The sequence below is a fragment of the Watersipora subatra genome, chromosome 3 (genome assembly GCF_963576615.1).
Source record: "Watersipora subatra chromosome 3, tzWatSuba1.1, whole genome shotgun sequence".
NCBI lineage: Eukaryota > Metazoa > Bryozoa > Gymnolaemata > Cheilostomatida > Watersiporidae > Watersipora > Watersipora subatra.
The window spans coordinates 39646631-39660570 of record NC_088710.1 but is presented as its reverse complement, the minus strand read 5'-3'; the positions used below and the strand labels follow the sequence as shown (position 1 = coordinate 39660570).

At 35.3% G+C, this 13940-nt stretch overlaps 2 protein-coding genes across 4 annotated transcripts in view; one reads left to right on the top strand and one right to left on the bottom strand.

The window, feature by feature from the left end:
• LOC137390106 (myocyte-specific enhancer factor 2C-like) overlaps nucleotides 1-7138 on the bottom strand; it is a 39748-nt gene extending 32610 nt beyond the window's left edge. For 2 of the 3 annotated variants that reach the window (XM_068076358.1, XM_068076360.1), the window contains exons 1-5: nucleotides 7014-7138; nucleotides 6006-6090; nucleotides 4808-5011; nucleotides 4357-4524; nucleotides 3719-3866 (exon numbers count right to left, since the gene is read on the bottom strand). In XM_068076358.1, coding sequence (XP_067932459.1) covers nucleotides 3719-3866; nucleotides 4357-4524; nucleotides 4808-5011; nucleotides 6006-6059 — 574 coding nt within the window. In that variant the 5' untranslated portion in view covers nucleotides 6060-6090; nucleotides 7014-7138. The other variant, XM_068076359.1, reaches the window with a different exon arrangement.
• Nucleotides 7139-7738: 600 nt separating this feature from the next.
• Nucleotides 7739-13825, top strand: LOC137391395 (suppressor of cytokine signaling 7-like). The gene is made up of 5 exons (XM_068077855.1): nucleotides 7739-7760; nucleotides 9236-9337; nucleotides 10792-10829; nucleotides 11282-11450; nucleotides 13436-13825. Exons 1-5 carry the CDS (start codon nucleotides 7754-7756, stop codon nucleotides 13822-13824), a joined length of 705 nt encoding a protein of 234 aa, XP_067933956.1. The 5' UTR covers nucleotides 7739-7753; the 3' UTR covers nucleotide 13825.
• The last annotated feature ends 115 nt before the right edge of the window (nucleotides 13826-13940 follow it).

The following is a 13940-nucleotide window of genomic DNA, read 5'->3' as shown; positions in this document are numbered from 1 at the left end:
TAAAAGTTTTGCTCTGCCAAAAATTGTTTGGCTACTAATATCAAATAGCTCAGCAGTGCAAAAGAAGAGTTGAGGCCAGAAGATATTGGACAACTAAAAGATGTTCGTTCCAACGAAAGCAACAATCAGAACGCAGCTATCTGAGCAAACAATGAGAACACTTTTGTTTGAAAAATGCTAACTTTTGTTTCTGCGTGTAATATAAGTATGGTTCATTTATGTCACTTGTTCATGAATATACATTTGTATCATTTGATAGATTATCATTATACAACTTATGAATATGCAGATTTATAGCATGTTATTTAATAGCATCTTTGCGGCTATCTCAATACGGCTTAAGATGGATCGATGATCATAACTCCACTTCCATTGCACATAAAAAGCTAGTTTCAGATGCAAACTGTAGCAAACATATTAATGAGTACATTGAACTTTTATGCAACATTGTTAAATATAGATAAAATACAAATATGTCTTCAAATTTAGAATGAAATAAAAATTGAAAATGCCAACAAATTGCAAAGAAGGACACATACTAATATCATCGCAGGTCAATTACAAACAATAGATATCAACTGGTAGAGATATTTCTGTTTCTCAATGCAAATTTATTAAGAGATTGTTGACAAATTGGAGGTAAGTTAGTAGATTTATTGCATCCAAAAGGTTTAATATCGCTTTTCCGAAAAAAGAGCAAAATATAGGCGACATTCGCTGTGCCCGTAATAGGGTTAAATTTATCTTCTGAAAAATCTGACGAGCCATTTGAAAAATACATCGCCAGTCTCTATTTGAACTCTGCCTCCCATTGACCGCTACTACAAAAGGGTTGAAACATAGAGCTCCACGGGGTTCAATTAGAGGTTTTATAGTATATATTAATATACAAATGTATGACTTCATTTAGCAGACAAAGAATTTCTACCATGAATGGCTAGTTTCCGCGAATGTATCGGAGTTACATCTCATAGAAAGCAAAAAGGATTTGAAAGCATGAATGCTTACTCACAAATAAGCTTGGGTTTACTTATTAAGTAGTATTAATTGAAATAACTGAAGATAATTTTGTTAACTTCTTGTAAGTGATATTTCAAACAAGTTTTTTACCCTTTCATTACAGATCCTGAAAATTTTCGAGATCAGATAGACCTTTGTAAAATCCTTTAAATAGTTACATATTCTTATTTTAGAAACCGATTTTAGCTTAGATAAGTAATAAATTGCCTGTGCTACTATTACAAAGCCATTTATTGTGCTTAGCACACATGTGCAAGCAGTGCTCATCTGTAAAAGTACATCTTCCATTCCGAGAAACTATTCATAATGGCTCGGCGTAAAAATACTAGCTGTGCTAAAAAAAGTCCTTTTATTCCTGATACTGGCTGGTTCAGCAGTGGATAGGGAGATTTTAGGTTAGAAGATGGTGAATATGCATGCAACTTGTGTGGTTAGGAGAAATGGTGAGGTGAGTGAAAGAGACAGTGAGACAAATTGGTAGCGGTATCTCAGAAGCTAACCATGCCTATCAAAGGGGAGTGGATTTAGGACCAAAGGCCTTGTCAAGAGCATCAAATGCAGGCTTGAGAAAAAGAAATATAGCTATTGCGAGAGCTGCTTTGTATACCCGCAACTCCAACCTATTTCGCCACATTTGAAAGAGACAAAAGATAGCGTATAGCGTTATACCTATTATACATAAAACTTTCGCGACAATCTAGTTCGTCGTAATAGATCATCAGTAGTGTCTATAAAACAGACAATACGCTAGCTGCGCGATTGTTCATAGGCGTTTCAGCATCAGCCTACCAATATGCATGTCACGAGTTATCTCATAGAGTTATCTTTTATTTTAATCTTGACCATTTTAGATGCAGATACATGACGAACAGGTAGTACCATCTTTTTCCAGTAAAAAAGTATTTTTGTTTTTCTTTATTGTAATGTATAAAATATTTGTGAATAGTTTTACTTTGAATAATAGACTTTGCTGCGTAGAAAAACGGAGCAAATTGTAGTAAATAAACGTCAAAAATATGCGCTCTCCATCAACTTATTGCAAAATTACCGCAATCCTGGTCTATAAAACTAGTAAGATGGATCATAAAAAATAGACAAGTTGTCGATCCAAACCAATAATACTGCAGTTACGGTACAGCACACAAATTAAAAGGGTTGAGTCGAGTTTTTCCTTTTTGCATGGCCAAAGGGGTGAATTTAGAAAGATCTTGGAACGGATTAGGCAATTTACACGTATTTTACTGTTCGTATATATAATATAAATTCCCTATAACGTAACTGCCCCTAAAACGAATTATTTACATTGTAGGAGCGCCCACTGTAACAAATATTTTATACGTCTACAATAAGGCAAACCAAAAAATATTTTTGTGGTCGGCTACTACTTGTAATCATCAATCTGTATCCAGGGGTCAAGGTTAGGCTAAAAAATAACTTTCGACTATACTCCAAGTCATGACATTCAAATTGGTAGACCAACGCTGTAACATCTGCACCAATCAATCGCTTCTAAGTATTTATGAGCGATTGCGCAGCTACCTATTCTCTGTTTTGTCGACACATCTGACGATCTATCACAACGAACTAGAATGTCATTGAAGTTGTATACACAATAGATATAATACTATACGCGCATCATTTTTTGTCTCTCGTTCACAAGTGCGGCGAGATAGATTATCATTCAAATCGAATTTGAGAACTTGCCCGACGACACTACATTATAGCCTACGGAATTTTTTATGTAGCACGAAGCAAAAACTTCACTTAGATTCTTTAGGTTATAGAGAATTTATATAGGTTGTGGAAGGTATACATTATAGGAGTGTCTACTGTATAATAAATTTGCTCAAGTGGCGAAAGAGATAAATACGTGCCAGTTTTGCATTAGAAACAGTAAAAAACTAACAACTAAACAAACACTTGCATAAGGCATGTGCTAAATGGATTAAAAATTTAGTTTATGTGATGATAGCCAATGCAACATATATCTTTCTTAGTTACATTTTGTGCATATATTGGCTTGATCTACTCATTCCATCGACTCTGCAGTAATACAAAAAGTTCAATCAATATGAGCAGACTATCATACCTGTGACTGATTACAGGCATCCTGGCAATCAACTGATAGCTCAATAGAAGATGAATCAATGAGAGAAGCTATAAAATTTCACAGAAGAGTTGCTTGGCAGGCCTTAACACGATTGAAATATAGCTAGGGTACAGTAACCTGGTGACAGGTTTATGTGTAAAAGTAAGCTCATAAAATTAAATAGAATGAATGCTTGGTTATTCTGTGTGCAGCAATCTATGCGGTTCATTAGTGAGCTAAAGAATAAAGATGCAAATTGTAATAGATACGTATGAACTACATAAGATCAACTAGTTGCTACTATTAAAGGAATGCAGATAACACAGAGCAGATAATCCCGGCAGCATCAGCTACCAAACAATGAAACCCAAACAGTCTCGAATGAGAATGAGCAATGAACATGGAAACAAGTGCTTACTTATCCCTTCAACCTGTAGATATAAAAGAATATTACAGTCTCTCAGGAATGGGACAAGCATTCCTGAGAGACCGTGTCCAACAGCCAGATAGAACCAATCACAATTAGGTCGTGAGTGTATGAGAATAAGCTGGCATGGTGTCAAACTTTACACAAGGGTAACCTCCAGTTCACATAGCTAGCTGACTCACATGAGGTAGAGGAGGGACGTGGACTGAGAGAAGGGGGTGCCGAGGAAAGGTTGTGATGCGGACTCCTTGGCGGTTGAAAGGAGCTCGGGCTATGCACCGGCTGTATGCCTTGCAAACCTGGATACTGAGGACCAGCTCCAGGTGACAGCTAAAAAAAGATTCCATTATGGAAGCAACCCTGTTTTCCAACTTTAATCTCAGTTTAAACATACGTGGTCAGATCAACAAAAAGATTAGCATTGCTGAACCCACGTCAGAAAGGCAACCATGCGTGGCCACTCGCGTATGTAGTTGGAAGAACTTCAGCATCACAAACAGAGGTTGGCTAGAGCTAAATTGCCATTTCCTACTTGCCTGCCTAAGAATAGCCGCATATATTTAGACTGGACATAATGACATGCACAAATCAGGATGTGCAGTCAAGCAAAATGACTGACGGAAAGCTTTTACCATGCAGCTGCAACCTAAGTGAACTAACTGGTTACTTCATTAGAACTAAAGAGCTGACCAAAAAGCTCCCACCAGATCCATTATCCGCATGAGGTAAAAATCTGGTCAGTTAGCTCTTACAACAAAGTAGAATATGGTGGAGAAATGACATACAAAAGGGTTTAAAAGCAGCCCTGCAAACTACTCACTCGATCAAGGCCAGAGCCAGGCCTAGTAGACCCCATATGCATCGCGCTTGCAAACTCCTTGTTAATCTGTTCGTATCTCTGCTGAGTGCGGGGTGTTAATGCATAACCTTCATTTGAATCATCAGGGCTGTCTACATCTTTCCCTGTAGCTTCCTTCTTATTTAGCGCCTGCAATGACCAGTTACTCCAGAGTGGATCCATCCGAAACACTTCAGATTATGTGTGTAATTTGCAAGTCGAGTCATTATTAATGCGGAGGGAGTATTCATGAGCCAACAAGCTGCTGTACGACCACGCTAGAAACATACTTGAGTTTTAACACAAACGGCTTGTAAATGCCAAATCAACAGCAAATTATTGAGTGTATGGTTTCATCGACCAACCAAACAAAAAACCTTGAGGGCTCAATACAAAAGCAACAACAATGATAGCGTTATTTAAACTAGAGTACCTCGATTATGTCTTTATTAGTACGGCTCTCATGAGGCTCGTTATACTCCGTGTATTTGAGCAGCACCTTGTCCATGTCAGTGCTGGCATACTGAAAGAGCTTGTTGGCGCTGTTGAATATGATCAGAGCTATCTCACAGTCGCACAGGACGCTAAGCTCATAGGCCTTTTTCATCAGCCCAAACTTTCGCTTCGTAAATGTCACCTGAAATGTATAAGTTCAAAACAGAAGGTTCAGTTTCGTAACATTTATGGTGACATGCCTATGGTGACACAAGCTATGTAAACCTTCATGTACTTTCAGCCGAGTTTGCTTGTTTACTTTCCAAACACCAAACAGAAGTTTTATGGCTTTAGGATGGATGTGAAACCACCAACCACAAACAAAGCCACCATTTTTTGTGTGTTTGCTGGCTCTAACAAGTATGTGGCAAGAAACACTTGATCGAAATTTGCTCGTTGTCAAAGCCAACACCACAAACCTGCTGTATCAATCAGCTCAGTAGATTAACTGGAGAATACTGCCCCAGCTCTCTTGTTACCAATATTCATATCATTTCACTTATAATAATTGCGATTCTCAATTTTTTCACCAGCTTGCATTGAAACTAGTTGCTAATCCAAATAGTGAATAAACTATCTCAGGATACTGTCACGAGATTAGCAGTTTCTTTAAAGCAAATCATGGAGAATATCTTACTCGAGTGCTGAAGTAATACAAGTGAAAGCTAAAATATAATTAATATGCAAGAAGCTTTGTAGAGAGTGCATTAAGCACACTTCATATAAAATTACAAAATACATAATGCATGTAGACTGAAAACACATAAACAGGATATTGGTATGATGACTTCTCCACTGTAATAGATGGAAATGCTCACCGAGATGACACTAAGCATATAAGATTTGCAACATCATGTCTAGCAGAGTATAATTAAAGCCGTCTTCAACGGGTTGTTTGTAAGTATTCCTTAATTGATGCTACGTCAAGTTAGCGTTACAATCCTATGTTGTTGAACTTCAAGCATTCTAATACATTAGTGTGAGTTTCCAATAAATTCAGTATTTTGTATTCAAGGAGCCACCAGTATACACCGTATCACAGAAAATTTTGGGCACAAATAATAAATCTTTCTCAGATTAGTTTGATATTGAAATTGAGCTAATCTCTGCGAGTTAAGCTAATCATAAATACATACCTGTCTATTTCTTTCATCACCGATTCTAGAAATTTGAATCTTTTTCCGTCCCATGACGAACAACTATCAATTAACAATTTGCAGTCTACAATAAAAAACATTAGAGAATACCCAATGTAAATGTTTCTGAACAATGCTCATAAGAAACTTCACAATGTTAGTTAATTAAGGCACCGTGATGTAAGCAGTTCAATATGTCAAAAGGGGTTGTATTTGAGCCAAAGCAAAACTAGATAAACTATTTACTAATTGTTGGTTTTACGATTACAATATTTTAGGCTATCATTATGCAAAGAGCTTTAAAAAAGCATAAAACACTTTCATCAAATATGCTACTGTGATTCTGTGGTGGTCAATAAAACTATCTAATGCTCATACCGTTGCATTGAAGTAGTTTTCTCCAGATTTCTATATATATATATGTATGTATGTATGTATGTATATATCTAAACTAGTGAAAGGTCTCCTTCAATAAGATATTTCGGCTCATTTTGAATTGGACATATTTCCCTTTTGCTTCCTATACGCAAGATTACCACGAACAATAACTTAATAAGGGCCGAGTAACAAATCAAAATATTTATTATCCAGTAAATTACGTATACACAACATATCTGTTTATTTTGAATCACACGTGACCTCAGTCATTAGCTGATAAAACTCTTGTAATATACAATAACTGCGTCGATGAAATAGGTGTATCAACGTAAATTAACTCAGTCAATAAAAACAGGTAATTACCTAGGAAGATTTATAAACAAATCCAAAACAATAACCAACCAAAAATTGGCTCAACTGGGCAAGATCAAACAGTTAAAATATAGTAATTCGAATCAAAAACACACAAACTAATACTTACAAAATTTTGCACAAAAAACCACTAATTTAATAACGCCGATGCATTCACTACGCAATGATAATTCCTGCACCTCTATCCGAACATTCATATTAGTGATTAAATTAAATTGCGTCGACAATGCAGCCTTGCCTTCACCATTTCCTCCCTACCTTAATATCCGGAGAATCAAACAACAATACTGACTTGCGTTCTATTTTTACTGACCAGTAAAATAGGACTAGCTAAAAATTTCCACGACTGATCTATTTTTGGAGCAAAGAACTAAAATAAATGTTGCAGCAGTACATCGCCATCGTCTATATCCGGTTAACCTTTCCTAGCAGAATAGGTTGCTCTATTGATGCGTGTGCGTTGCATTAACTATGGCCAATAGCGTCTTTACGTCTAGTGTCCTTTAATTCGTAAACGCAATTTCGCAGCTATATAACGCCGCTGGAAGAAATATTCCAAAACAAACTTGCTTAATAGCATGGCTAATAACATCAATCCCAACAAAAGTTAAAGTAAATTATTTTTGATTATCATTTTCAATTATGTGCTCAACTCGAATTTTGAAATGAACACACTTTTTGATTTTTTTAGGTCACATTCATTTTATAGGAACCTGGCGATTCTTAGCGATCAGATATATTACCTTGTTAGCTTATGTGTTCGTCGCTTATAGTGTAGTCTGGCGATATAAATTTGCTCGGAGAAACTTACTAGCGATAATTACCCATCGTTAATGCGAACAGGCTTGTATGTAGTTTCATGCACAAAAGAGTTAAAAATACATATAGATATATTCAAGTAATGCAATCGAAAAATACAAAAGGTTGCAATATTTTGTTATAACATTTTGATGCTTTGTAAACAACTACGAAGCATCTGGCTTGTTCAGTTTAATAAAATGCTAGGTAAAGATAGAACTTTCCGTGCAAACATCAGCTTTTTGACTAATGAGTTGGTCCAATGAACATTTTACATAGTAGTGATTAATAGGCTATGGATATATAGATTGCCTCATGTTATCCCCGTGTTAGTAATGTGATTACTGACAAACATACCGCAATAATTATGTTGTCAGAAACGATATTGAAGATTAATGCCGCTGAGATCCACCTACTACAACTTTTGAAAAGCAAAATCAACATAGCTGCCAACATATTTAAAAACTAAGAAATTTTCAACGCTATACTAGTTAAATCAGATTATCGGGCATGTACCAGAAGTTGAGTGTAACATTGTTCTCATTTGCTGTTTTTGATTGAAATTCGCTGAAGATCAATATATATCATTAAGATACATGAATGCGAAGTTTTCCTGTATTTGCATTACCAGCGTTCAAGTGGTGCAATGCAATTTCTTAGTCGTAACTTAATATTGATTAGAGTAGTTTCTGATTTTATTTTGAGTTTGAAGTGTTGGATGCATGTCAACAGGGAATGATTAAAAAAGAGAAAACGCCAACAGTACTTTAAAAGCTTTTAAGCAGTTTTACAATTTTAAAAGTCACATGAGAATATTACAATGTATCTTTGACTTGAGGCGAATTGTAGTCTAGAAGTACTAACCTGTAACTACCTAGTTTTCTTGAACAACACAGAATCAGAGTAGCATATTTGAGGAAAATGTTACACTTGATATATTAAAAGGAACATATTTGTTGAGCAAAGACAACATAACTTGTTAAAGGACAGAGATTATGTGACTGGAAACGTGAAGCTATTTAGTAAAATTCATGTGTTGCCTTGCCATGTACATGGAGTTAATTTTAACATGTCCGGTGTGAATCGGTCCAGATAAAACGTGTGCTTCTAAAATGCAACATACTTTTATGTAGTTGTAAAACAAGTATAGAATGTCTAACAGCCTAACCGAAAATTGGGTTTCTGTGAAAAGTTTTGTGCAAACTCTTTGATAACCTTCCATTTGTTCGACGATAAATGAAGTAAAAAATAAACATAGCTGAATATATAACATATATGCCTACATATATGTTATATATGCTTACATATATGTTATTGCAGCTATGTTTATAACATATATGCCTGCATCAGGAAATAGAGCAGTTATGATAACAAAAGCTCAAACTAGTGCAGGACTTAGATTAGGCTGAGATTTTAACGTTGCACTTTTCAGACATCACTCTAAAAATCTTGCTCACCATAAATAGTTGAGTAAAAGTAATGAGTAGATAGGTAATGAATCTTATAGGTTGCTCCATAGAAGCCTTTGATCACCAATTGATTAAATTTTTAATTATCATGACAGATAATACATAGCAAGAAACAAGAACAAGATTTAAAACACCCTCCAATGTAGTTGTTTTTCCTAATAGGTCTTAAAACTGATGACCATTTTTATGAACTCTTATGTATTTGTTGTTTAGCAGAAATCCAACAGTTTCGCCAGATTGATGTTGACTTGATGCATATAATGGTGCAAATGCCTCCACCGTTACCTCATCGCAGACTCGTTAAGAATAGGGCAGGTACATCTTTCTTTGGCCTGTCTAATTTTCTCTCACTTCCCCTTTGTACAGTCAGCATGATTTTCATATCATATATGTAATATTTGTGTCACATTGAATTTTCATATCATATATGTAATATTTGTGTCGCATTGAATTTTCATATCATATATGTAATATTTGTGTCACATTGAATTTTCATATCATATATGTAATATTTGTGTCACATTGAATTTTCATATCATATACAGTAAAACATGGATAACTCGCCCTCGGATATAGCGAACACATGGTTAACTCGACTGGATTTGCTTGGTCCGTTCCCACGCAATGATAAATGGCTCTATATAACTCGAACTCAACACTGTTATAACAAACTGTTTTTTGCCCAATGGCTTCCGAAACAGTTGCTATCGCTTTAGAAAATCACTTTATTCCAAGCCATAGAGGTAAACTTCAACTTTTCGTAATTCATAAGCGTCGTTATTACCTCCATCGGCAAAATATTTTTGTCAACGACTGTTCTAAAGGTTTGGTGAAATTTGATTTATACTGCTATACGATGAATAGCACGGGCTAGCCGGGTCACGGGCGCAAGGATTTTCGCCACGCACATACAAAACAAAAACAGCATGTTGTTTTTGTTTTGTATTTGCGTGGCGAAAATCCTTGAGTGCGTGACCCGGCTAGCCCGTGATGAATAGTTTTCCGACGTTGATTCCGTGTTGAATTAACGTCGGAATGTTGAATGTTTAAAACGTCTTAAAAATTGTTGTAATCAAACGTATACGTTGTCTTAGCTAAAAAAACTATTCATCGTTTGACCTAAACACAAAATACGTGTGTACATTCAATAAGTATCCATTCAAAAAGCGTGAGTGATATACAATGTACCGTAAAACCTCGTAAAACTTTTAATTGAACTGCCTCGGAGTGTTGCTCTTAACGAATTCCAGGTAAAGTAAGGTAATCTTTGCATAAACTTCAAGAATGATCGGCAAAATTGATCGTGGGTAAAACGCTCAAAAGAAAAAGATGTCTTTTCTTTGAGCATTTCAGCAACGATCAAGTTTTGCCAATGTCAATCTAAAAAACGTCCTGGCAATAACATCACCTCAAACAACAAACCAATCTTAAGTGATAAAAAAATCTCTATACTTTTTGATAAAAACGTTTTAAACTTTACATTAGAAGCATTTAATTTGAAACAAGCCATTTGTGCTTTTGATTTATATTATAGTTTGTATATGTTCATGTATCTACTAATAAATAAGTAAATACATGGACTTGTGACAGTGCTCTGATAACTTGAACGCTCTGATAATTCGAACACTTTTGCTCGGTCCCTTGAAGTTTGAGTTATCCGAGTTTCACTGTACATGTATGTAATATTTGTGTCACATTGAATTTTCATATCATATATGTAATATTTGTGTCACATTGAATTTTCATATTGACAAATTAATGTTTTGTAGATCATGACCTTTACACAAGCCTACGACAATTACGTGATGTAAGTATACCTATATAACAAGCATTTTTTAATCAGTCCATGCTAAGCATATTCCTATCTGTTATAATTTTGTTATATCTGCCACTGAGTGACCAGTCATATAAATACATTCTTGTAATTTGAATCAATCACTAAATTGTTTATTTATGACTAGTGGCGCCCTGATTCAAAATTCAACAGCCAATTCAAATGCAACTCCAATCCACTGATCCTCATTAAAGACCCAACATTAATATCAAAAATTTTGTGTTGTTTGGTCGATTATCTTTTTACCCTAAAAGCAAATTTTAATAGAAAAAAAGGCAGGTTTGATTTAATTTTGTAATTGTAGTAAATAAAAGTGTTAAACTGCATTCCTATTTTTTGATAGTTGTAATAATTCCCAATGCTCAAAATTTTGACATATTATTTGTTTACTGTTTCTGGTGCATGACATGAAATGTATTTTACAGTGCAAGTACTACTGGGGCCCATTGAGCAAGGACAGTGCATGTGACAAATTGGCGAATCAACCAGATGGCGTTTTTCTACTTCGTGATAGCTCCGATGAACATCATTTTTTTGCTTTGAGTTTTCGAATGTACTCGAGGACACACCATGTCCGGATCTCTTTTAGTGGAGGTAAAAATGTCATAATTAATTTGGATAACTAAAGTAAGGCGTTGTAGGATTATTGATTGCCTGAGAAAGCACAAATGTTTGAATTGCTTGTCGATTGTCGCAAGAATGCTAGTACAATTCTCTGTTGTCTGCAATACTCACTGCACATACACATGAAAATAGATTTAATTAGCTTTGCAGCGAAACCTTTGGAAATCTTGTTAAATCATGTCAACCCGTAAAAGGAGTTGTCTGCTCATAGCGAGTCATACTGCCTCCTCTGCTAACAGACAGTCAAACACCAACTATTACCATAAATTTTATTTTGTTGGTTGCATTATAGTACTCAGTGCATGAAAAGGCAGGCCTCTTAAAGTGTAATATACCATATTACACTTCAATTGAATGTCATGACGCTTTATTCTTCAATCCTTTATTTAGAGTGGCCGTCAATTGGAGGTGGCATTCAAATAGAGGCTGGCATTGTATTTTTCAATTGGCTCATTAAACCTTTGGAAAAATAAATTTAGCCCTTTTACAGGCAAAGCTAATATCACCTATATTTTGCCTTCTCTTTGCGGCGGAGCAATATTGAACGTTATGGATGCAATAAATCTGCTAACTTATCTTCAACTTGCCAAAGATCTTTTCATAAATATGCATTGAGAAACCGAGAAATATCTCTACCTCTACCAATTGGTATCTATAATTGCTTGCAATTAAACCGCAATGATATTATAGTCTGTGTCCTGCTTGCCAAATTTGTAGAAGCTTTCAATTTTTATTTCATGCTAAATTTGAAGACATATTTTTATTTTATATCTATATTTAATAATACTGTTGCATAAAAGCTCATTGTATTCATTAGTATTTTTGCTAGTTTGCAGCCAAAACTAGCTTTTTACATGCAATAGAAGAGGAGTTACGAGCATCGATCAATTGTAAGATCGGATTACCGCAATGATGCTATAAATCTGCCAATTTACAAGTTGTATAATGATCTATCGAATGCTACAAATATACATGTATATATATATATTCGAAGACAAGTTACAAACAAACCATACTTATATTACACGCAGAAACAAACATTCACGTTTTTGAAACAAAAATATTTGCATCATTTGCTCGGATAGCTGCGTTCCGATTGTTGCTTTCGATGGAACAAACATCTTCTGGTTGTCCAACATGTTCCACAATGTCTTTCTTCTGACCTTCAACTCTTCTTCTGTACTGCTGAGCTAGTCAATATTAGCGTCCAAACAATTTTGTGGCAGAGCAATACTTTTGCGCGTTGCATTTAGCACAAATGCAATGTGTAAAAGTTTTTCTCACTAAATGTAACCTTTGGCCTAAAACTAGTCGTTCATCTACTATCGTAAATGTAAGCCGCTTTTTTAAATACATGTACTTCAAAATATCAAGACCGCATTAAACAAGAAACTACTATCAGTCTGAGACAGTTATTAATTATTTACCATGTTGTTGCTTTCAAAGTTTTACCGAAAAAAAGAAACGCCATGGAGTTGGACGAGAGAATTGATTGTTACTGATGTAAACAATTCATTATTAGTACGATTTTGTGGACACTTTTGTATTGATCAAATGATATTACGGGTTCATAAAGATCAAAAATTATCAAAGTGGCGGTCAAGTAGAGATGGCATTCAAATAGAGGTGGTGTCCAAATAGAGGTGGCATTCAATTAGAGGTTTTACGGTAACAGGCAAATGGACAGCTAAATATTGAAATTTAGGACTCGTAGCTTATAGGTTGTTGGTTATATTCTAGCCATCACCTATGGTAGAGCAAACTTGAATTGAACTGTTTGTTTTTCTGTTGTTAGATTCAAACAGTGAAACTTGTCTCGTCTGGAAGGGGCGCAAGTTACACAAATTTTATAAGTTTTTTTACGAATTTATGTTCTCAACTATATATTTATCATCTTATATTTGAGTTAGCTCATATGCAGTAAGTTTGTTTTGCCTTTAGCCATTTGTTTGTAGGTGTATTCAGTTTTGACTATGTGGACAGCCAATTCATGAAATCTAGTTCAATAATGGAGCTGATACATCAGACAATGGTCAATTCTAGAAATCGGAATGTGCAATATTTTATACGCTCTCGGCAGCCACATGAACCACCCATTCCAGTAAATATTCTATATCCAATCTCGCGTGATAACGTTGTCAACAGCTTAATGCATAATGCAAGACTGGTTATTCGCAAGCATACAAGGTTTGACCATATTGACCAGCTACTTATACCGACATCTCTCAAAGACTATCTACGCGATGCTCAATATTACTATGAGGAAAGTGACACACCCCCACCTATATGTGATGTTACTAGAGACCCGCTACCTCCTCCCCTTCCTCCTGGGAGAAGACAATAGCCGCCAATTAGTGTTTTATTGTGTTGTGACAATTTGCAGGTCACTTATCACAGTGTATAAACATGATCCTAGCATTTTGAAAATTGAGACCATTAGTTGTGATGATAAATGTACAT